The sequence below is a fragment of the Notechis scutatus genome, chromosome 2 (assembly GCF_049901735.1).
Source record: "Notechis scutatus isolate UNSWTSFEM ecotype Mainland chromosome 2, rNotScu1.2, whole genome shotgun sequence".
Classification (NCBI taxonomy): domain Eukaryota; kingdom Metazoa; phylum Chordata; class Lepidosauria; order Squamata; family Elapidae; genus Notechis; species Notechis scutatus.
The window spans coordinates 114,103,907-114,126,167 of NC_142010.1; the positions used below are offsets into that span (position 1 = coordinate 114,103,907).

The window sequence follows — 22,261 nt, forward strand, 5'->3', positions numbered from 1 at the left end:
ATATAGAGGGATATAAATGAACATAAAATCACAAGAAAAGAATATTAAATTTATTAAATTAAAAATAGTTAAGGAAACTTATTTTTTTAACCTTCTGATCCTGTGGAGTACTACACAAATTTGGCTATTCTATAGGAGTAACTCATTAACTTCAAAACACAGAGCAGCTCATAAAAACAAATGAGTCTCTCCCATATTAAGAAGTAATATCCACCATTCTCACAAACAAGAATTTCCCCCCATTTTGTTCTCGCTCTGGCTGTACTCTCCTTCCTCAAATGCTCTGCTGACCTCTCTAAACTTCCTCTTTGCCTGTAGAAACAAGGAGGTCCCTTCCTTTCTTTTGGGGGGATTAAGGGACTGATACGTGTTTTCTTACTCCCCTTGAGTGTCTGCAGCAATCCAAGAATATGTCAGAATGACCATACAACTAGTCCTTGACTTACAACCGTTTGTTTAATGACCAAAGTTACAATGGCACTGAGAAAAGTGGTTTCTACACTTATGACTGTTGCAGCATCCCCACAGTCACGTGATCAAAATTGGCATAAAGTGGGGCAAATCTCACTTAACACCTGTCTTGCTTAGCAACAGAAATTTTGGGCTGAAGGACTAGCTGTACGCACACAGTAATATCATGATGCAAATACAGCCTTTGCATGCTGTGCTTGCATTCTAATGTGTGATACAAATGTGGAGGTTGCTTTTTTTTTTTTTTTTTTTTGCACCATGATATCATAGGACACATCTTGTCATCTTGCCACCTTACAGGTACTCCAGGAGAATTCTGAGTGTTTAATGTAAACGCTCCCATTAGCTATCAAATATAAGTGGTTAAACACTCTATTCACAGATTAAGGAACTGAAATTTGAACTAGACTTTGATCTTGCCTGCACTCCTTCATTGCTCTCTTTCTGTGACATTCTTAGGAATTAAGAATCTCTCAGGTAGTTTATATTTCTAAAAGCTTATAAGGAGAAAGAGAAGGGGAACTTAACTCCAGCTCATAAGGTTTTTTTTGTGATAATTTTGTGATACTTTTTGTGATACTTTCTGCACTGAAATATTATTTAATCACTTTAGTAACTTATCAAAGAAGTGAGCACCAAATTAATTAAAACAACTTTAGCCACTCTAATTTTTTACAGCTGTAATCTAAATTTATTCACCATCTAATCCGGAAGTTTATGGTGATATTTTCATCTCATTGAAGTAAGAAACTACATTTGCATATATTTTTTAAAAAAACTTATTGAGATAATTTCCTTTGAGTTCATATGCTTTTCTTGAAAGCAAGTATGTTCAGTGGTTTGCGATGTGTAGCCTTTTCCAGACCAAAGTGGTTTTCTAGTCTAGCCTATAGTTGTGGTTTTGTGGTTTATTCTTAGTAGTCTCCCGCTAGCTCCATTATTGCTAGGTGCTCCAAAGTCTGCTAAATGCTGGGCTGCTTCATATGAACCATGGGCAAAAATTCTGATCTTGGGCCTTTGGGCTCTAAATGATAATGATAACATTCAAACCCACCCAGTGCTACCAGATCAACACCAGAGTGTTCTGCTCATTTGAAAATTAGAACTAACTTTTCCTCAAGCCCTTTTCCTTTTCGTTCTTTTATCCCCTTTATTTAAAACACTGTTATGGAATGATGTAAAGCTCTAATCTTTGTGCTGAGCAGGTTTAAAGTGGAGTCCCAACATAACTAAGCCTCCTCCATGCCATTTGTACAGCTTGATCGGTAGTTCACGGATCCTGAGAATGCTTTTTCAGGCTTGCTTATGTACTTGGGTATGCATGTATGTGTGTAACAAGTTTATAAGGCTGCCCAACTCGTGCACGTTGATTCCAGGCAGCTTACAGCATTAAAATAACACCGTGTAAAAAACCGAATGGATAAGTAGGAACCTCTGAACACGTTAGTCCTGATTTACCAATTGTATTTGATTTGGATGAATTCACCAAGGAGGCAAGATGAATGGCATCAAAACAGTATCCCATTGTTGAAAAATTATGGTTTGCCATAGGTAGCTATTAAACAGTGAAACAGTTTGTGTTTGTCATGAGTATATCTGATTGCCTTAAGGGTTGATTTTCTCAATGATAAAGATTCAGGGCTCCCTTAGGTTACCTGCAAGCTTCTTCCTTCCTAATGATGATCACAGGAAGGTTGCTGGAAAGGAAAAGAGGCATCTTCATCCTCAAGTATATGCTATTATATTGGTTCTAACTAGAAAATAGTGTAACCTCAACCCCTCCATCTCAATAAACCTTGCTAAAGATAATTCTGTGATAATCATGCTTGGAAAGAATCACTTCCTGTGTTTAGACAGCTGCCAAAGAGGGCTGATCCACCTGTGGCTTGTTCAGGATTTGTTTCATGGTTCCTGTGCTGTTCAACAGCAGTGTAACTTTGTCTCCAATTGTGTGTGTGTGTGTGTGTGTGAGAGAGAGAGACAGAGACAGAGACAGAGACAGAAACAGAGACAGAGACAGAGAATCATTCTTTTACAAGAGAATTGCATAACAAAATAAGAAATCCGGAATTTGAAAGAAAATTGTGTCCAAATAAACATGGTGGTTCAGGGACTGTAAATTAATTCTATTAATTTAAATCTGCAGACCAAATGAAATTGCCTAACAGCTCCCACATGCACCCAAATTGTGATGTTTGCTTGTTATTGCTTATGATGTAATTGATAATAAGGGACCAAGCTCCCCTTGCAGATTTGTGCCATTACATCTGCACTTTAAAATTTAGGAGATGTGATATCCTTCACAGTCTATTTTAGCATCAGAGGACTTGCATATTGATTGTTGATAGTAACATTGGTAAGATTAATTCTTCCAGCAACATGTTATTTTGCCTTCTTCTTTTACTTAAGCAATGATTTACTTTCTGTGACCATCTGCTGAGATTCTTTTTCTTGCATTATAAGGAACACATGAGCAGCAATGCAGTTTTCTTAGTAAGTTATACCAACTAGATGCTGTAGCACTACCCACAAATGTGCAAGAATATTGCAGGAAAATTTCAATAAAATTACCAAATTTTTCTCACTACTCCTTTGACACCAGAACAAGTATTATTATTTTAGGGGAAGAAGGCGGAGCCTCCTCGCCGACGGACGGTAGATCGCAACCCTCTGCGGCTATCGTTCGTGCTCTTTCGTCGGAGAGCCCCAATCATCCTGATTAGGGGCTGAAACTGCCTTGGAGGGGCAGCGGAGTAAGAGGAAGCAGCAAGCCTGATTGTGGGGAGCCACATCTCCCCCCACTGGGCTTGGTTTTTTTTTTCCTCCCGAAGACGGAGATGGTCTAAAATGGCCACCCCGAAGAGGATGACTCAGCTCAACTAAGATTTGTACAGGAGGGAAGAAAGGTGGATAACATCTGAACCGGGACAACTGGGCAATATAACCAAATAAAAGTACCCCGGGATTAAGGTAACATAGAATTTTTAAGAAAAGAAAAGTGAGCGGCGAAATTACAAAGGGACAGAGAAAAAAAGAAAAATATTTTTGACAGCTAAATGGGGCTTCGAACCGGGAAAGGAAGAAGCTGGAATTAAAGATTTAATGAAATTGGACTAAAATAATTTGGGAATAAACAAGTATAAAACTAAAGCTGGACTTAAGATTGTCAAAGAATAATAATAACAAAGTTTACAAATTGGAGACTGGATTGTGCTGGAATATTGAGGTTCGAAAAACCTTAAATAAAAATATAGGAGGAAAAAGTGAAGACTTTGTATAATGGAGAGTGTCACCTTTTGATAAAAATTTAGTTCAAATAAAAGGGAAAGCATCTTGTTTTTGAATGAACTGGTGTGGATATAACATTACAGAAACATTGAAACAAAGTAAGAACTTTAGAAAGTGAAAGCAGAACCAGAATAAAGGAAAAAGCAAGGAAGGAAAGATTGTTTGTGGGACTGATTGATGTTTTTGGTATAAACCCTGGACTGGAATAGCTGAGAACTTCAAAAAACTGAAAGAAGAAAGGAGGAAAGTAAAAGTGGTTTCTTTTTGTGGAACGATCATAAAATATAAGAATGATGATATCTCTTCGGGAATTAAAAATGGAACTTAAAAATATGAGAGAATTACTACAGGAAAGAGGCGAATCACTTTGCTCTGTGCTAGAAAAAATGGAAATGGCGATTGAAGAACAAGAAGAAAGATTCTCAGAGGAGGAGGAATCGACTCAAGGAGAAGACATTTTAAATAGACAATTAACACAAAGAACGCTACAAAGAGGTGGGGAAAGAAGGAAGGTTAAAAAGTTGAGTTTCAAGAAAGCAATTAAAAGAGGGAATACCTGTGAAGTCAGAAAAGGCAGGAAGATTCAGCAGAAAAGGGGAAAGGAAGATATTAAGAAAGAGATAAATTGGAATGAGAAAAGTTATGGGGAAAAGAGGGGGAGGAGAAGCAGTAAGAAACAGGCATGTGAAAGAAAAAAACACAGAACTAGTAAAATGTTGAAAGGAAATTGTTTCTTTACAATTAAAAGAAGGAATACTTGTGAAGTCAGGAAATGCAGAAAGACTCAGCAGAAAAGGGGAAAGGAAGATATTAAGAAAGAGATAAATTGGAATGAGAAAAGACATGGGGAAAAGAGGGGGAGGAGAAGCAGTAAGAAACAGGCATGTGAAAGAAAAAAACACAGAACTAGTAAAATGTTGAAAGGAAATTGTTTCTTTACAATTAAAAGAAGGAATACTTGTGAAGTCAGGAAATGCAGAAAGACTCAGCAGAAAAGGGGAAAGGAAGATATTAAGAAAGAGATAAATTGGAATGAGAAAAGACATGGGGAAAAGAGGGGGAGGAGAAGCAGTAAGAAACAGGCATGTGAAAGAAAGAAACAGAACTAGTAAAATGCTGAAAAGAAATTGCTTTTTCAGAGATAATGGTTGATGAATTAAAAAGGGGATTCTGCAGGGTGACAAGGGGTAATAAGAATATCTCTGCAATTAAAAATATTTAGAAAATAGGGTAATATAGATACTGATAACTCTTATTAAAGGGGGGGAATATGCTGTGGAATCCAATTGAAAAGATGTAATGACTAATGGTTTATTGGGAATTAAGATGAGGGAATAAAGGTATATTCTAATCATTAAGGTGTCACACTCAAAATAGTAAAAGAGGGGAAACTTATACTTGTTCTTTTTTCTTTTTGTGTGGGTGTGTTAAGATCTATATTAATTTAGAATTCATAAAAAAATGTGCCGTTTGAGTGCCGCCGTCACGTTTGGAGCTGCCGCTTCCTTGTTTGGAGTGGCGGTGGTGCTTCAAACAGCGGTAGTGCTCCAAACGCGAAGCGGCAGCTTCAACGGCGGCGGCGGCTCCAAACGGCAGAGGCAGCTCCAAACGGCAGAGGCAGCTCCAAACGGCGGCAGCAGCTCCAACGGCACTCCAAACGGCAGTGGAATGGGCAGAAGGAAAGCAACAGAGGCAGGTGCCAAAGGTCTTGGGTCTGCAGCAAAGGTGTTTGGTGGGAGTAGGGAGCTCTCTGCGCTTCGCCATGATCGCCCTTAGGAGCAGCTGGTGGCGAGGCTGCCGCGGGGGCTCTAGATGAGGATGAAAGGGGGAAATTAAGTTACCCCCGAAAAGACGGCCTAGCCGTTTTTCGGGCTCAAAAAAATAAGGCCCGGCCTTATTATGTGAGAAACACGGTAGATACGAGATCAACTTTATTAGAACCCTTAGCTGGCAAATGATAAGCTAGGAATGGCAAGTGAGTATAACCTCTAAATCAGGGGTGGGCAAACTACGGCCCGCGGGCCACATCCGGCCTGTTGGTCTGTCCAATGCGGCCCGCCCCTGAAAAAAATTTGCTGCCATTGGTCTGTCCAATCCGGCCCGCCCCTAAAAAAAAATCGCTGTGCCCTGTGCCGCAGGCCCCCCAAAACTGCAAAACAGTGCGGAGCGATCTAGGGGTAGGAAAGAAAAGAAATTTGCAAAGGCCTCGGCTGGGAGTTCGAAATCACCTTCGAGTGCGACCTCTCCGAAGGTGAGTCCCGCCTAATCCCCCTTTTTTTCCGGGGCTTCCAGGCTTAAACTTTGCAAAGGCAAAGCTTGCAGGCTGGAGCGTCTTCCCACCGAGGAGCGGGAAGGGTTCCACCCGGCGGGCGGGCGGGCTGCTTGGAGCCACCTAAAGCTAGGCCGCTGCTGGTGGAGCTTTGCCCTGCCTTGGTGCCCCGCTTCCTGGCTCGGGCGGTCCTGCTCGGGCGGCACTTTAAAAGCCTGCTCCCAGCACCCGAGCAACTCCCCAGCAACTTCGGCTTCGTTTTAACTCGCGGGCGCCGCGCCTGGCCCGAGCCGCCGGGCGGAGGGGAAGCCTGGCGGGCGGGCGGGCAAGTGGGCTGCTTGGAGGAGGCGACCCGGCGGCGCTCTGGGCTTCCCCTCTGCCGTGCGGCTCGGGCGGCGCGAGCGCCCGCGAGTTAAAACGAAGCCAAAGTTGCTGGGAAGTTGCTCGGTTTTCCGGGCTTCCAGGGCTTTGCAAAGGCAAAGTTTGCAGGCTGGAGCGTCTTCCCGCCAAGGAGCGGGAAGGGTTCCACCCGGCGGGCGGGCGGGCTGCTTAAACTTTGCTCGGGCGGCACTTTAAAAGCCTGCTCCCAGCACCCGAGCAACTTCAAGCAACTTTTAACTCGCGGGCGCTCGCACCTCGCCCGAGCCGCACGGCAGCCCGGCTCCGCCCGCCGGGCGAACCTTCCGCTCCTCGGCGGGAAGACGCTCCCGCCTGCAAACTTTGCCTTTGCAAAGCCCTGGAAGCCCGGAAACCCGAGCAACTTCCCAGCAACTTTCGGCTTCCTTTAACTTGCGGGCGCTTGCGCCTGGCCCCGAGCGCGCGGCAGAGGGGAAGGCTGGCGGGCGGGCGGGCTGCTTGGAGGAGGCAACCTGGCGGTGCTCCGGCAGCAGCAACAGGCACTTTCGACCGGGCTCTGCTCAGGTGTCCGGCTGGGGCTGTCAGGAGTTGCTACCGCCGGCGCAGCTCCGTGCGGCTCCAGTCCCGCGTTGCCTTGGGAAGGAAAAGGCAAAACCAAGAGCCGCTGAGCCTGAGCCTCCGGTGCCGCTGCTCCCGTTGCAAAGCGCCGCCGCGGCTCTTCCTTTTTGCCTTTCCTTCCCGAGGCAACGCGGGACTGGAGCCACGTGGAGCCGCGCCGGCGGTAGCAACTCCTGACTAGGGGCCTCCGAGGGGAGGGGAAGGAGGAGAAGAGGGGGGAAGGGTGGGGGGCAATTCCCAAAAATCTTGTGCTGACCTGGCCCGTCTGTCAAATTTTAAAAGTCAATGCGGCCCCTGAGCCAAAAAGTTTGCCCACCCCTGCTCTAGATGATCAGCAAGGAAAGACTTGTAAACTAAAAGTATGTGTTACAGGCTACTAGTGCTGTAAATATTTGCAAATATGCTGAAATATAACTACTTTGGGTAAGTTTTGTGCTTTTGGAGCCTTAACTGTGATTGTTTTTCTCTCTCCTTATTACAGGCCTTTGCTTTTGTGCTTTGGGGGGTTTGCTGGTCCAATCTTTTCTATGCCTTCCATGAAATCAGTCAGAACAGAACTCCATCACCTGTGTATTTTGTAACACCTTTAATTGCTGGCATCACAATGGTAAGTGTGCCTTTGTCATTTTACTGTTATTATTTGCACGTTGAAAAGAAATGTGATGATGCGAAGTATTTTGCATAGCTCAAGTACTGTAGAGCTATGGAAAACCACAGATAGGGAATAGTTCCACATTGAAAAGAAATGTGATGATGCAAAGTATTTTGCATAGCTCAAGTACTGTAGAGCTATGGAAAACCACAGATAGGGGATAGTTCCACATTGAAAAGAAATGTGATGATGCGAAGTATTTTGCATAGCTCAAGTACTGTAGAGCTATGGAAAACTACAGATAGGGGATAGTTCCAGTTTCACAGCTCATACATTTCCTTAGTCGCAGAAGTGTTTGTGCTGCTGTTCAGTGATATCAGCAAAAAGGGAGGCATTCTGGAGCGTGAAACAAAGAAGGTTTTGGATCAGTTGACCCCCTTCCATCTTTCAAACAAGAAGCTGGGCTAGAAGGGATAAAAAAGAGCAGTGAAAGCATTTGAAAGAAACATATTGCAAAGTTTGATGGCACAAGCAAAGGATCTTTCTGTGGATCATTAAAGCATCTGCAACTTTTGGAAGGCTGGGGAAGGTGTTTTGAAGGCTTTCCCCAGCTATCTGCACATATATGTGTACATACAGCCTTTGTGTTTCATTGGCAGTTTCAGTGGAAGTATACTGTGTGTATGCACACATGTGGAAAACACAAGGGAAAGCCAACAAGCTTTTGCAAACTGTATTGTTAGTACAGCTCTAATGTACATGTGTGTATGTATACATGCTCTAATGCAGTGGTCCCCAACCTTTTTTGTACCAGGGACCAGTTTCAAGCACAAACACTTTTTCAAGGACCGGGGGCGGGGAGAATCGAGTTTGGTGGTTTGCTTGCAGGCGTTCATTACCTGACTAGGTAACATCTAATGTTGTTACCTAGTCGGGTAATAAAACGTCTGCCAGCAAACCACCAAGTTCAGGGAGCGCCTCGGCCCTGCCTCCCTCAGCCCCATCCCTCAGGTGTCTCCCTCCCTCCCTCAGGTGTCTCCCTCCCTCCCTCAGGTGTCTGCCTCGTTCCTCTCTCAGTCACTCTCTCGCTGCTCCACCAGCCCAGGAAGAAACTGCTTCAAAGAAGCCGGGGGTGGCTTTTCCTGTCGCCGCAGCTCCTCCGAAGCGCCCATTTACCCCCACGCCCGCCCGCGCGCGTTCAATCCACAGTGCTCCGTTCTGCCTGCCTGCCTGCCTTCTTCGCTTCGGAGCAGCTTCGGCTGATAAAAAGAGGTGAATAGTTATTCTCAGCCGAAGCTGCTCCCAAACAACCAAACAGGCAGGCAGGCAGAACGGGCACTGGAATTGAACTGCGGGCGGGCGGGCGGGTGGGGTGAACGGGCGCCCGGAGGCGCTGCGGCGACAGGAAAAGCCACCACCACCCTGGCTTCTTTGAAGCAGTTTATTCCTGGGCTGGTGGAGCAGCTGGAGAGCGACTGAGAGAGGAACGAGGCGGGTGGAAACCGAAGCCGCTGAGCTAGAGAGCAGGACAGGCTTCGGTTGCTTCCTCCCTCCCCTTCTTTCATTTGTGTCCTTGATCCCCGATCCCAGCAGCATTCACCGAAGGCGAAGAAAGCCGCCATTTTTTTTTTTTTTTTCTTTGCGGCCTGGTACAGAGTGCTCCACGGACCGGGACCGGTCCGCGGACCAGTGGTTGAGGACCCTGCTCTAATGCACACAGAATAAATTCTCAATCTTGGAACTTGTCTTCCTTTCCCCACTTGGATTTGGGATTTAATCATTCTCTAAAATAAAGTAGGGTAATGAATTACATCTTCTACTGTTCAATAAAAAGGAGAGATATTGAAGATCTGCCTTGTGTGTGCATGTTTAATTTAAAGGAGAAAAGACTGTAGGTCTTGGCAAGAGTGGAAGATGCGAGATGCAAATTGCTGATTTTGAGCTGCTGATTGGTCCTCATCTGCTTTTTGTCTGCAGCTCTGAGATTCTTTTTAAAAAGAGGGGGGGAAAGATATCAGTTTCTTGGATCATTCAACATCTACAATACTGAAATATTATTTTAGTTCTGTAGAGAAGGAAGAAATTTGGCTACATATTTAAGAGGAATTAAATTAAAAATATTATGATATCTGCTTTGGGCAAGCCAAAATGTTGGATGACATAACTGTTCCTTCATCCTTTAATATTGTCTATTCTTCTGCCTAAAAATCATACGAACATGGGGGGAAATCTTTTCTTTCCTAGGTTCTAGAGAATATTTTCACTGCCTTATTCTCTGAAAATTCAAACAATTTTTTGAGAAAAAATATTAAAAATCCAACACTTATATATTAAAGATTGAATTAAGCATAGGAATTTGATACTGTATATGAATACCAGGACAGAGAAAGAAAAGCAATGTTCTTATTTGCACAAATGAAGATATTATTCACCCTCACTGGGCCAAATTGTTTTTCATAAAGGAGACAGAAACATTAGCTACCTCGCCCAAAAATAATAGCACCTAACACCATATAAAAACAGACAATTTCAGCTAAATGCTTTTCTATATTTTGTCAATAACATGATATGGAGGTATCCATCAGGTCACTAGGAATTAATCTTGAAAAAAAAACTTTAGGGAATTTAATCCGATTCCCCTCATTCCATTCCACTGGATCTCCCCTGATTTTCTTTGCAGCTGGCAGCCATGTTGCTCATCCAGTATGAAAGACTCCATGGAGTCCAATCCTCAGGGATCCTAATCATCTTCTGGTTCTTGTGTGTGCTGTGTGCTGTTGGTCCTTTGAGATCCAAAATCCTTGGTTCTCCAGCTCAGGTAAATTAGGTGTGCTTGTGTTGAATTATGCCATATCTCCACAGAGTAAATGCTGGAAGGAAGATGCTTGATGGTCCATTTGTGGGGGTTATGAGTGAAGGGCTACTTATAGGCTGAGTATGTGGCAGATGAATAATCTGTCCAACTACCTAGATTAGAATAGCAGATGGTGTTTCAGACTGAGATAAGGGCACATTAATAGATTTTGATTGTGGCAATGATACGGGAATAACAAGAGATACTTCTTTCTAGGATCATGAAGGGAAAGTCATTTTGAAGCTTAAATACCTAGAACGCTTAAATACCTAGAGCGCTATTAAACAACGGAGGGAGAGGTAGCTCATGGTAGGCTTTTCAAAATATTGCACTGACTAAAGCAACAGTGTTGTAAGGGAAAGCTCCTGGCCAAGTGCTTGAAAAAAAATAAAACTCTGGTTCCTGGGAGTTTTCCTTAGAAAGGGCATTTCTACGCAGAGTGGGTGCTGTGATTCAGCTGCCCACTGTATTTGATATAACAGTAACGGTGGGTATAAAGTTCAAGTGTAGAACATGGAAAGTCACCTTTGTGATGGGAGTGCCTCTAGCAATATTTAATTATTCATCCTACATTTTCTTACTTAATTGCACAATCTTCTATCGCCCATAGTGTATTAACTAGACAAAACTTGAAAGAAAATAAAGGTAGTCCTCAAATTACAATGGTAATTGAGACTGGAATTTCCATTGGTAACCAATGTGGTCATGAAGTGTGACATCATGTGACCATATCACTCAGCCACAGCAATCCTGGCATTCTCTGTTGCCATCATTAACTAAATCCTGTCAGTCGCTAGGTAAGGACCCACCCTGATCCAAGCCACTCCCAGCTTGCTCTCTCACTGCTCCAAGCCTTGGTAAGGTAAGGGACTGCCTCCTGTTCAACTTACCTCCCCTCCACCACCATCCCAACTCTATCCTTTTGGCTGACTTGCACTCCTCTGCCTCTTCCAGCCTTGTCACCCTGCACTCCACCTGCCCTGCCATTCTGCCAGCCTTGCCACCTTGTGCTTGCTGGCCCTGTGGGCCCTGCTGCCTCTACCTGCCTCTGCTGAGGAGTTACGCCTGGCCCAGTCCTCTGCAAGACAATGGCTGGCTGTGCTGGCTCAGCCTTCTCCCCGGGGCTGAGTCTGCCATTCTCCGAGTTGCACAGGGCGGCTCTCATTATGTTTGGAAGGACTCTGAAGCTTTCTGAAGACTTTTCAAAGCATTGCAAGAGGGCCCGTGCACTTTGGGAGAATGGCAGGTACAGCCTTCTCACAAGGCTTCAGAAGCCTCAGAAGTCTTCCATAGCAACATGAGAATGGCCTGTGCAATTTGAAAACTGTGCAAGAAGCTTCGAGAAGGCCTGGCATGGCCAGCAGCTGACTTACATAAAGCCAAGCCAACTGTGCCTCTTAAACAGCAGGAGAAATATAGCGAAGGTCAGCTGGGGCTGGCAGGGCCAGCAACAGAGGGCGCTACAGTAGCAGGGTTTGCAGAGTCACACAGCCAGCGAAACATAGGGCAATGGTGGCAGCTGGGGCTTTGCACTGTAGCACTTGGGGTGGCATTTCTCAGTGGCACCAGAAGCACCAGGGATGAAGTAGAGCATCAGGAATGGTGGCAACCAGCTGAGATTGCTAAAAGCCTGGGCCTCATCACCCCGCCCATGGTGCCAAGGAATACAGCCAAAAGGATGAAATTGTGGAGCAGGTATAGGGAACTGAAGCACCTGCAGTTAAAAGTGAAGGTGACTGCCAAGCCTCTGAATTTTGACCATGTGACCACGAGGGTGCTGTAAATGGCCATAACTTTCGGACCAGGCATAAGTACCATTCGTTCAGCAGCCCTGTAACCTCGAATGGTGACTGAACAAATGTTGTAACTCAAGGGACTGCCTGTAATCCAAAAGATAGAATCTTCCTTTTTTGTCTTGCAAATCTCTTTACTGATTACATAAGACGCTAGCATGCCAAATCAGGATAGTTATGTTTTACCTTTCATGGTGTTATTCACCATCTTAATGAAATTCATCTATTAATTGTTTTAGAGTAACGTTCTATTGTTCTAGTTCATTCTCATTGTTGCCTCAAAGATGCAATTTCAATATGCATTGAGAAAGCAACATTGGATTAGTTTGTTATTTTACTTCTCCCTTGCTCACTGTTACTGTCTCTTTCTAGGACCAAATGGAAGGCAGATTTAGGAATATCATGTTTTATATCTACTTTGCACTGATCCTTATTGAATTTATTCTTTCGTGTTTCAAAGAAAAGCCTCCGTTCTTTTCTCCTGTGAATTTAGATCCGGTAAGTAAATTTTTGGATTCCCCCCTCAACCCTAGATTTTCATGAGTGTTGAATAGTTGGTTTGTTCGTGCCAGTTTTGTTTTCCTGAGATGCTCGTCAAAACCTATCTTCCCTCCCAACTTTGTGTAGGCTAATTGGGAGATGGTAGCCTATGATCTTGGCCCAACTTCTTGCTTTTGAAATCTTAGTTTTGCAGCTGCTTGAGCCCCCTGGCAGATTTGCTAAAACTCAGTGCCATGGTTTCCTGCTATTTTTAATCAAAAAATACAGTGACTATGCTATGTAAACTCTAGAATGAATTAAAATACTTTTATAAAAACAAACAACTGTTACCAAATGTCCTCCAAACAGAAAAGTGAGAGATAGAAAGAAAAAAACCCAACAGCATGAGAGGGTTCCATGCATTTTACACCCTCCCCTTCAATGAAAATCATTGTCTACTAATGTGATTTCATTCTATGTTCTTGAAAACTGTGAAATGTAGCCTCTGGCTGCCAAAAGATCACACAGCCCAGTCACAGTGTATTGCTCTGTTTGTAGCCAGTATTAGAGTGAAGTTTGCCTCTCAGCGATCACTAATGAGAACCCTCCTGTAATAAAACTCACAACATTTATTGTCCTTTGACTGCCAATAACCCATATTGACCATTCAGGTGCAAGAAAGGAATGAGGCTGGGACTAGCTGCCAGCTCATTCTGAAGACAGAAGGCAGGTTGTAGAGACTGGCTATCTTCATTTTTATGAGCTTTTCTGTGAAGATAGCGTCTGCATCTAATTAAAGATGGATTAATTTCACTACAACGCTCCTTGCAAAAACAAAAAAGCACCCAACCACAGGGAAACTGTAGCAGGAATTTACATGGCTGATCTAGGAGTGAACATGTTTAGTTTCTGCAGAAAGGGTAATTAGCAAGGAAAATCGGTAAATAGAAGAGCATCTGTGCAGTTTGTTTATCTTTGTTTAATGAGATTCACTGCAAACCATATAAAATCCCCAGGGCCGAATGTTGACTTGGAGGACAAAGAGCTAATCCATTTTGGTCCAAGAGGACTTCTACTCACCTATGAGGAATTCCCTTTTCCTTTCTCCTTATTATATGTTCCTACATTTTTTTCCCCAAGAAATTTTCCATTTCTTGGGAGCAGGTTTTGAAAACACAGGGACTCACAGAGAACAGAGAATCTGATCCACCCCCAGTGTCCATTCTGCTGGTAGTTACACCTCATGAAATATAATTTAGAAAGCAGCAATGGTCAGGTGTATTTTATAGCTCCACTTTGAACGGTGTATGGATATGTAGAAAATATTGGGCTAATCAAACATTATTTCCATATTCCCTAAAATGCCTTGCAAGGACTAAGAGCAGAATGTTTTCTTTTACTCTGTCCCACCTGGCCTTAATAGTCTCCTGGAAGCTGGTCGGAGAAGTTCCTTATGCTCAGATACAAGACTTTTCTGTGTTTCCTAAGACAGACATAGCAGGTCTAGACTTCCACTCTTTGTTTTGGGTGGTTGATAATAGAAGTTGTGATTTGGAACCCAACCTTTGCATTCAACCGCTGCTCAGGATTCAGGGGGTGGGAACTGAGAGTTGGAGGTGAATCCTTCATTTCATACATCGATTCATTTCATACATATTTACATTCCAATTATTTTGAATGTGTAATGTGATCTTTCACGGCAAGTTTAGCTAAAAAAATAACGTTGACTTTTTGTTTGTGTTTTGTTTTCCTCTCCAAAATTTGTCATAGAATCCCTGCCCAGAATTAAATTCTGGTTTTCTTTCAAGGATAACATTTTGGTGGTTCACAAGGTAAGCATGGTTTTCACATTTTATTGTGCTCCTTTGATACACTGGAGAAACGCCAGTTGAAAAGCTATCCTTTGTGCTCTTGGTGATCCAGCTACATTCCTATATAGAAGTACTGTTTTGCATACCACTCTTTCACATTTCATGCCCTTTCCTCCTTTTGCTAAAAGTTATATGTTGGTAGGGTATTGGTGAGAGCCAGTTTCGTATTGTGGCCAGAAACCAGGAAAGCGTGAATTTGAGTCCGCCTTAGGCATTATTAAAATTAGCAGAAAAAACTTTTAAACCAGTTTTTCAGTTTCAAAACACAATGGTGCAACCTGGATTAATCTTATAAGCCCCCTACAACACCCTAACTTATAGAAAATCACATACACATACACACACACACACAGAGAGAGAGAGAGAACAGAACATGCAAAGTAAAAGACAAACAAAAACAAAGTGGTTTTGGTATGGTGCTGAAGGTTTAAGACGCTTGCTCAGACCAGCCTATTTTCAGGAATATGCTCTTATGGGGATAAAATGAAGGGGAATCCCATTCTTTTGAATCTGGAGGCACAGGTTTACCCAGGAGACTTCAGGGGAGTCTTGAAACAGCCTCAGTGAGCCTTTTTTTAAAAAATCAGGGAGCAGATTCAGAATGACACCTCATTTGCGCATGAAATATTTCATGGGATGACTTGCAGACCTCTATCAAATACTGTTACTGCTGTAGAAGGGGAGAAATGGATTATTATGCTGGATGAAGCCCTGGGGTTTTTCTTTGAATAAACCAACTTTGATGGCCTTCCTGTAGTTACAACCAATCCATGGTTTTTTTTGCTACATGCTCACTTAAATACATGAACACCCTTGCAAACCATTAGTATGTTGAGAGTTAATCCTTCTCCCTCTTAAATTTACCACATAGTTGATTTGCATTGTGAACTGACCAATGTTCTGCATAATCTTTCCCCATACACTAGAAGCAAATGACATTGGGCAAGGGCAAGGGCAAGAAAATTTGCAGCAGATGGATAAATAGAAGCAAATGACATTGGGCAAGGGCAAGAAAATTTGCAGCAGATGGATAAATTATTAGGACTATGCAAAATGTTTGAAAAATGAATTTTGCAATGCCTTTACAACTTTTGAAAGCAGCCGCATCCCTGCAGAGCTCCGAAACGGCCCATGGGGCCTTCTCATTACAATATTGTGCACACAGAGACAACTAGGATAACATTGGAAGCAGCTCTGTGAGCCTTGCAAGAGATAAACTGCTTTGGCATTTTGAAGAGTGGGGGCTTTGTTGCTTGTTAACGTGCATTGTGGAATAGTTCTTTCAAATGCTTTGCATGCTCTGTAGGTTTGCTCTTGGAGACAGAGAGAGAAATTAAGATAAATGCCTGCTGTCAGTGGAGGTATTTGCCCATTTAATGTGCAAAAAGGTTGGTTGTCCAAGACTGACTCAGAGTTATTAATGTGCTTTTGTTACTGTTGTCCAGTTTGGCAATACAAGGCTATAGAAACCCTCTTGAAGATAAAGATTTATGGTCTCTGAATGCTGATGATAAATCTGAAGTGATAGTCCAAAACCTCCAGAAAGAGTGGGACAAACAAAAACAACGTGGAAAATTGTAAGTTTGTTTTGTTTTTGTTTGTTTGTTTTAGTTTTAAAGTCATTTCCGAACTTCTGTTTTTATGAATTATTAAATACAGGGCATTTCTGTGTGGTAGCCTAAGCCACTTGTCACCATGCAACTCCCAACATGCTGTGGGTTGATAGCAGGATTGGAATTATCATCTAAATTTACATAAAGGCAGAAATCTCTCTACAGTCAGAGATCACACTTAAAAACAAACCTTTTTTCAGCCTCTAGGGGGACTAGAGAGGTGTGATGCCATCACCAGAGGAGCAGCCTTAACATTTTTGCTTTTTTTTTGGAGAAGTTTCAAATAGACAGTACTAAAATCAGTGTTATTAAGAATACCGGGTTCACAAAACACCTATTTACATTTTTTTTTGTATCAAGAAATTTTAAAAATTGTCATATAAACTGGTGATTTGAATTTCAGAAGAAATTAAGCATTGTAGCCATGGGGCTATAATGCTTAATAGCCATGGGGCTATAATGCTTAATAAAGAAAAGGAATTACACTGCAGCTCATCTAGTTAGCACCTGGAACTGTCTCTGCGTAAGCTTTGGAAAGTTATTTCAATATAGCAAAAAAACAAAAACAAATAACAAACCCAAGGATAGAGTTGGTACTGAAATTGAGGCTTCCTTTTTCTTATCACGGGGATAAGAGGGACTTTTTAACTATGGTTCAGGCTCTTTTCAACCACACTTCCCTTCTTGATATTCAACTTTTTTGACCTTATCCAAGAGATTGGCATTTTGGAATCCAAGCCTATGCTATGCTTTTGGCTCCCCATTTTATCGATGGGTTAAAAAAAACAAACCCAAGGCTAAATGTTGTGCTTATGAAGATGAAGCAAAGACTCCAAGGAATAGAAGCCACTATCCGAAGAAGAAAACCACTGTTTGGCAAGCATACAGACCTTGATTAACCAAGTCTGAGAATAAAATGGCCTATCTGTGAATGCTTGTAATGCAACAAGTCTTCACAGCAGTGTCTCACCCTGATGCCATAATAAGGGATGTGTTTTGCTTTAAAAATTCCACGAGACTTCCAAAGATATAAAATTTGAGCTCGTCAGGCTTATTTTGTGGCAGACAGAAACTCTTTTGCGACCATGCCTCTTCCAATAACATCGGAATAACATTATTAAAGTGAAACTGTTTTGAACACAATCAGTTGCTCTTTTTTTTTTTTTTTTTTTAAGGAGCAAATGCCTTTTCATTTCTGGACAGTAAAAGGGTGGCTCCTATTGTGCCATAGTAGTGTTCTTACTAAAGCTGTTCCAAAGCTACATTTGCAGATTCCAAGACTGCTTGTCCTGCTCTTCAAGTTTCTTATTTGTAACAGGACTCCTCTTTTCAATTGACTGAAAGAATGTGTTCTTTTGTCTTAGGAAACATGATGTATCTTATACAAAGGACTCTAATCAGGAGATGAATCACATGGATGAAAGTCCAGGAGAAACAGAACTCATGTTAAATATCCCCACTAAGCAGAAAAAGCCTTCTTTTTTGAAAGCCTTACTCAGAACTTTTGGCCCTTATTTTTTAATTGGCTCCTTCTTCAAAGTAATCCAAGATCTGTTGTCTTTTGTCAATCCTCAGTTGCTAAGGTAAGCTCCATTTTCAACCTTCGTTCTCTGGCAAGAAAATTTCCACACTTTTTAGAGTATATATATACATACATACCTATTTTTAGAGTATATACATACATACATACAGCTTTCTGCAGTCATTTGGGAAATCTGGGAACATGATCCCCAAGACATGAGGGGAAGGAGGCCAAATTGGAGAAGATTGCTTGTGAATAAAAATGATGGATTGAATGGAATATATGAAGGTTTCCCCTCTAGGCCTGCAAATAACATGAGAAGATGACATAATATTCTCCTTGTCCCATGTTTCTCTCCAATTCACTTTTAGACTTACTCATATTCAAAATGCATTTTCTAAGGGGAAATCAGTTCTGTTTGGAATCGCTGCTCAGATTCCCAAGTGTAAGTTGTCAAGGGTAAAAATTGCACATGTGCATACTTCACTGCAAATGCAATACTGTGAAGCTGTAATTTGCTTCAGTTCTCAGAATCTGCACCCTCCATATTAGTCCAATGAAATATTATACTTTTATTACTTTCATACACTGAAATGGACTCTGGCTAGCACAGTGGAGAAGTAAGGGATTTCGAAAATTGAATATTTGGCAATTGAACAATATTTCAAGGATCACAGCTCTCCTATCTCTGCTCTATGAATGCATGTCTCTTTCACTTTAAATGTTTTAATGGAAAACAAAGGAACATTACAAAATAAATAAAGTGTTTGAGATTATATTTGGCCATAATTGGACACATGAATAAAGTTTGGTTCTTTCACAGAGGTAAAGTTTGTTGTTTGGGGACTACTCTACCAGAGGGCTACAAGGAAGTGATGTTTTGCTCTGCCCCGTTAATATTTTTATTTTCTCCTCTCTGTGTTGTCTGTTTATTTCAATCTTCTTTTTAAACAGCATGTTAATTAGCTTTGTGAAGGATAAAAATGCTCCCTTATGGTGGGGATACCTGATTGCGGCGCTGATGTTTTTCTCTGCTGTGCTGCAGACATTAATTCTTCACCACCATTTCCAGTACTGCTTTGTTACTGGAATGAGGCTGAGAACAGGCATCGTAGGGATGGTCTATAGAAAGGTAAGAGCAAGCATGTGTCCTAACATATCAGGAGAGGTCACAGACGGTCTAGAGCAGTGATCCCCAACCTTTTTTACGCCGCGGCCCGGTATCCCCAACCTTTTTTATGGCGCGGCCCAGTACCGACATCAGCTGGGCGCCGCCATCTTGTTTTGATGAAAAAGTGCTTCCGGTGAGCTTTCTACCCGGAAAAGCTCACCGGAAGCACTTTTTCATCAAAACAAGATGGCGGCGCCCAGCAAGCCAGCGGCCCGGTAGGACTTGTTCCACGGACCGGTACCGGTCCGCGGACCGGTGGTTGGGGACCCCTGGTCTAGAGCGCAGAGACCTTTGGGTTGTGTTTTCTCTCAAAATAACAATGAGTACACTAGAACTGTTGGCTGTAGATCAAATATTTATCTCTCTGTGTGTATATACACTCTCACAGAGTCTGAAGTGGTTTAATATTTAGTTGACTTTCTTGCCGGAAGTACAGTCAACAAATGGCAAATGAGTGTTGGATAACTGTGCATATTAAATACATCCTGATAGACTTTTGCTGCTTTTTGATAAATTAGTAAATCAGCCCTAGAGCTAGTTTGCCAAATTAGAGCAATTTTTGGATTTTTAAAGTGTGTGTCATATATTACAGCCATCTATTACTGCAGCTCTGTCCTGTTTCAAAATACTCTTCCATCTACCAGCTGCTGCTTAGTACAGAAAAGCAAAGTAACGAAGAGCTAATTATGTTATTGATTTTAGCGATGCTTTGGCCTGATATTAATTGCAAATAATTTAAAGATCAGTTGTTCACCAAATGCTGCTACATCATATGTGCACTATAAAAAGGAATGGAAATAATTAGATTAGGCAGAACAAAGTTTAACTATAATAGTTTATAAAATGATGCATTGCACTATACTGACAAAGTAGTCCCTTCCCCCAAGAAGTTTATAATCTTAAATTTCTATTCCAGGCATGAGAAAAAAATGAAAATGGAGATAATTACCAGGATGATGCATTCAGTTTAATTCATAAATTCAGTCTTAATTTCAGTGGGAAATAAAAATTGGCTTTGTAAGATTGGCCTTGGAGGCAAGTTTTTTGAAGGAAAAAAAATTATTCACATTTTAGAATTTTAAAAAAGGGAGATATTTGCAGAGGTTTTAGCAGAGACTTCTTAAGCAAATAAAACCAATTGAGTCATTTAGGACAGAGTAAAAGGCTTTTGTATAGCCAAATATGGAAAATTGGAAAACTCTCCCTGCTTTGCAGGTATAGATTGAATCTGTGACTAGGGAGCTATGAATGTGCCAACCTGGGCATACAGGGCAAGGCCAGGAAAGACCTTAAAACTAAAGACAAACCATTTTGTACAGGATTTATATAGAGACAAACTAGTAGTACTGTAGCTGACTCAGGTCAGAATGACAAGAGGTGAATAACTTAGTCTTAGGCAACAAGATTCTGGATAGAGATGGGTGGCCACAGGAAGTGAGTGCCTCAGGTGCAACAAAAGGGAAAACTAAATATATGACCCTTGTTATTACTGTGCAAGATGAACAGCATATAATCCAGAGATTTTGCTGAGTGGGTAGAACGGAAAGGCTAAATTTGGCTTTGTGGCAAAGGAAGAACAATCTTAATTGGTTAAGGTTAAAACAGAGGGAGACAAGCAGAGGAGAATGGAATTTGGAGAATGGATTTTAGGAAACATTAAGTTATGCACTGCTCTGACATTTCTAATTCTGAACACCCTGGTCTGGTCTGCTCCATGGTCTAGTTCAGTGTTTCCCAACCTTGGCAGCTTGAAGGCAGCTTTGCTGGCTGAGGAATTTTAGGAGTTGGAAGTCCACACATCTTTTAAGTTGCCAGGATTGAAAAACACTGGTCTAGCATTTGCAGTCTACTCAGAAATACTTTGAAATGCATTCCATGCCTACATGAATTTCTCCTGATGTCTATTCTTTGTTACCTAGGATTCCTTAATCTGTCTCCCAACTGTGGTCTCTGAACCAGTAACACCGCTCCAGTCAAGGAGACAGACAGCTCCAGAACTCTTGATCTCTTTTGATTTCCTTGATTTTGACATGCACCTTACTTATCTTTTCATCTTCTTGATCTAGTTATCATGTTTTGCCCTGGCTGGTATTCTAAAAGCAATTCAATCAGGCTGCTTTTCTATAATGTCCTGATAAGAGGCTTATAGTAGACCAAGTCAGATGGAAGTAATGCCTTTCACAACGTTACTGGATGGGGACACAACAGAATCGTGACCCAAAGATGGGGGTCTTGTCCAGTCATTGGTTGCACTCATTTTCAGCAGTATATCCATGTACCAATACTATAGTATGGTGGTATAAACCTATAGGCCTTTTGATAGTTTCAGTCAGATAATTAGAGCTAGTTAGCCATGTTCATTGTGTTTCACGTTATTTTTTGCATATCACCAATATTGCTGTTGATGCTGCTTTTGGACTATGCTTCCAACTGCTAATTTTACCACATGATTTCCATGTTTGTAAGATACCAAATCATTTGCAAGATTAGGATGTGCACGTCATCCCAATGATAATTAACACTGTATAATGCACCCATAGTTTGGGATGGATGAAATTTTGCCTTGCAGATTAATATAATTTTTAAAAATATAATTTTTATTGAAGAAATTTTAATAAGATGAAAACAGTACAAATATTAGAAAAGAAACAAGGAAAATGAGAGGGGAGGGGAGGGGAAAAAGGAAAGGAAAGGGACTTCTGTTTGTTTTTCACAGCAGTTGTAAATACATTTATTATTTTATTCTCTCTTTCTAAGATTACATCATAATTTCCTTCTTTTCATAAGCTACTCTTTTTAATCTTCAAACCCATAAATCACAAGTTCATTTCTCTTTTTTCAACAAAAGGTCCATAAGGGGTTTCCAGTCACTGATGAATGTATTTGTTGATCTTTCTTTAATAAGTTAATTTTGCCATCTCTGCTATTTTTGTCAACTTCACCAACTATTCCTTCATTGTGGGTATTTCAGAGTCTTCCCATTTTTGTGCATAAAACAGTCTCACAGCAGTAATCATATATAAAAATGGCTCTTTTCTAACTGACTGTCCATTAATCCCAGCAAGAAAATTATGGTTTCAGTTGAATGTCGATCTTTAAAATTCTTTGGTTCTGAACTCAAAAATTTCTGGCTTTTTTTTACAAGTCCACAAGGCATGATAAAATAACCCTTGATCTTGTCCATATTTCTAAAATAAATTTGAATAACTTTTTAAAATTCTAAATAATTTTTCTGGAGTCATATACCAGCAGAACATCATTTTATAAAAAGTTCTGTTTCAGATTATAACATAATGTAAATTTCAATCTTTTACTCTCATATTTTTCACTGTTCATCAATACACTGTGTCCAAAATTCTTAC

At 41.5% G+C, this 22,261-nt stretch overlaps 1 protein-coding gene across 1 annotated transcript in view; it reads left to right on the forward strand.

Annotated features, from left to right (window-relative positions):
• Positions 1-22,261, forward strand: part of ABCC3 (ATP binding cassette subfamily C member 3) — a 77,632-nt gene that overhangs the window by 15,654 nt on the left and 39,717 nt on the right. Inside the window, exons 3-9 of the mRNA XM_026667385.2 lie at positions 7,485-7,610; positions 10,276-10,413; positions 12,615-12,740; positions 14,493-14,554; positions 16,039-16,170; positions 17,571-17,789; positions 18,683-18,860. Of these exons, the coding sequence (XP_026523170.2) occupies positions 7,485-7,610; positions 10,276-10,413; positions 12,615-12,740; positions 14,493-14,554; positions 16,039-16,170; positions 17,571-17,789; positions 18,683-18,860 (981 nt within the window). The remainder of the gene's footprint in view (positions 1-7,484; positions 7,611-10,275; positions 10,414-12,614; positions 12,741-14,492; positions 14,555-16,038; positions 16,171-17,570; positions 17,790-18,682; positions 18,861-22,261) is intronic.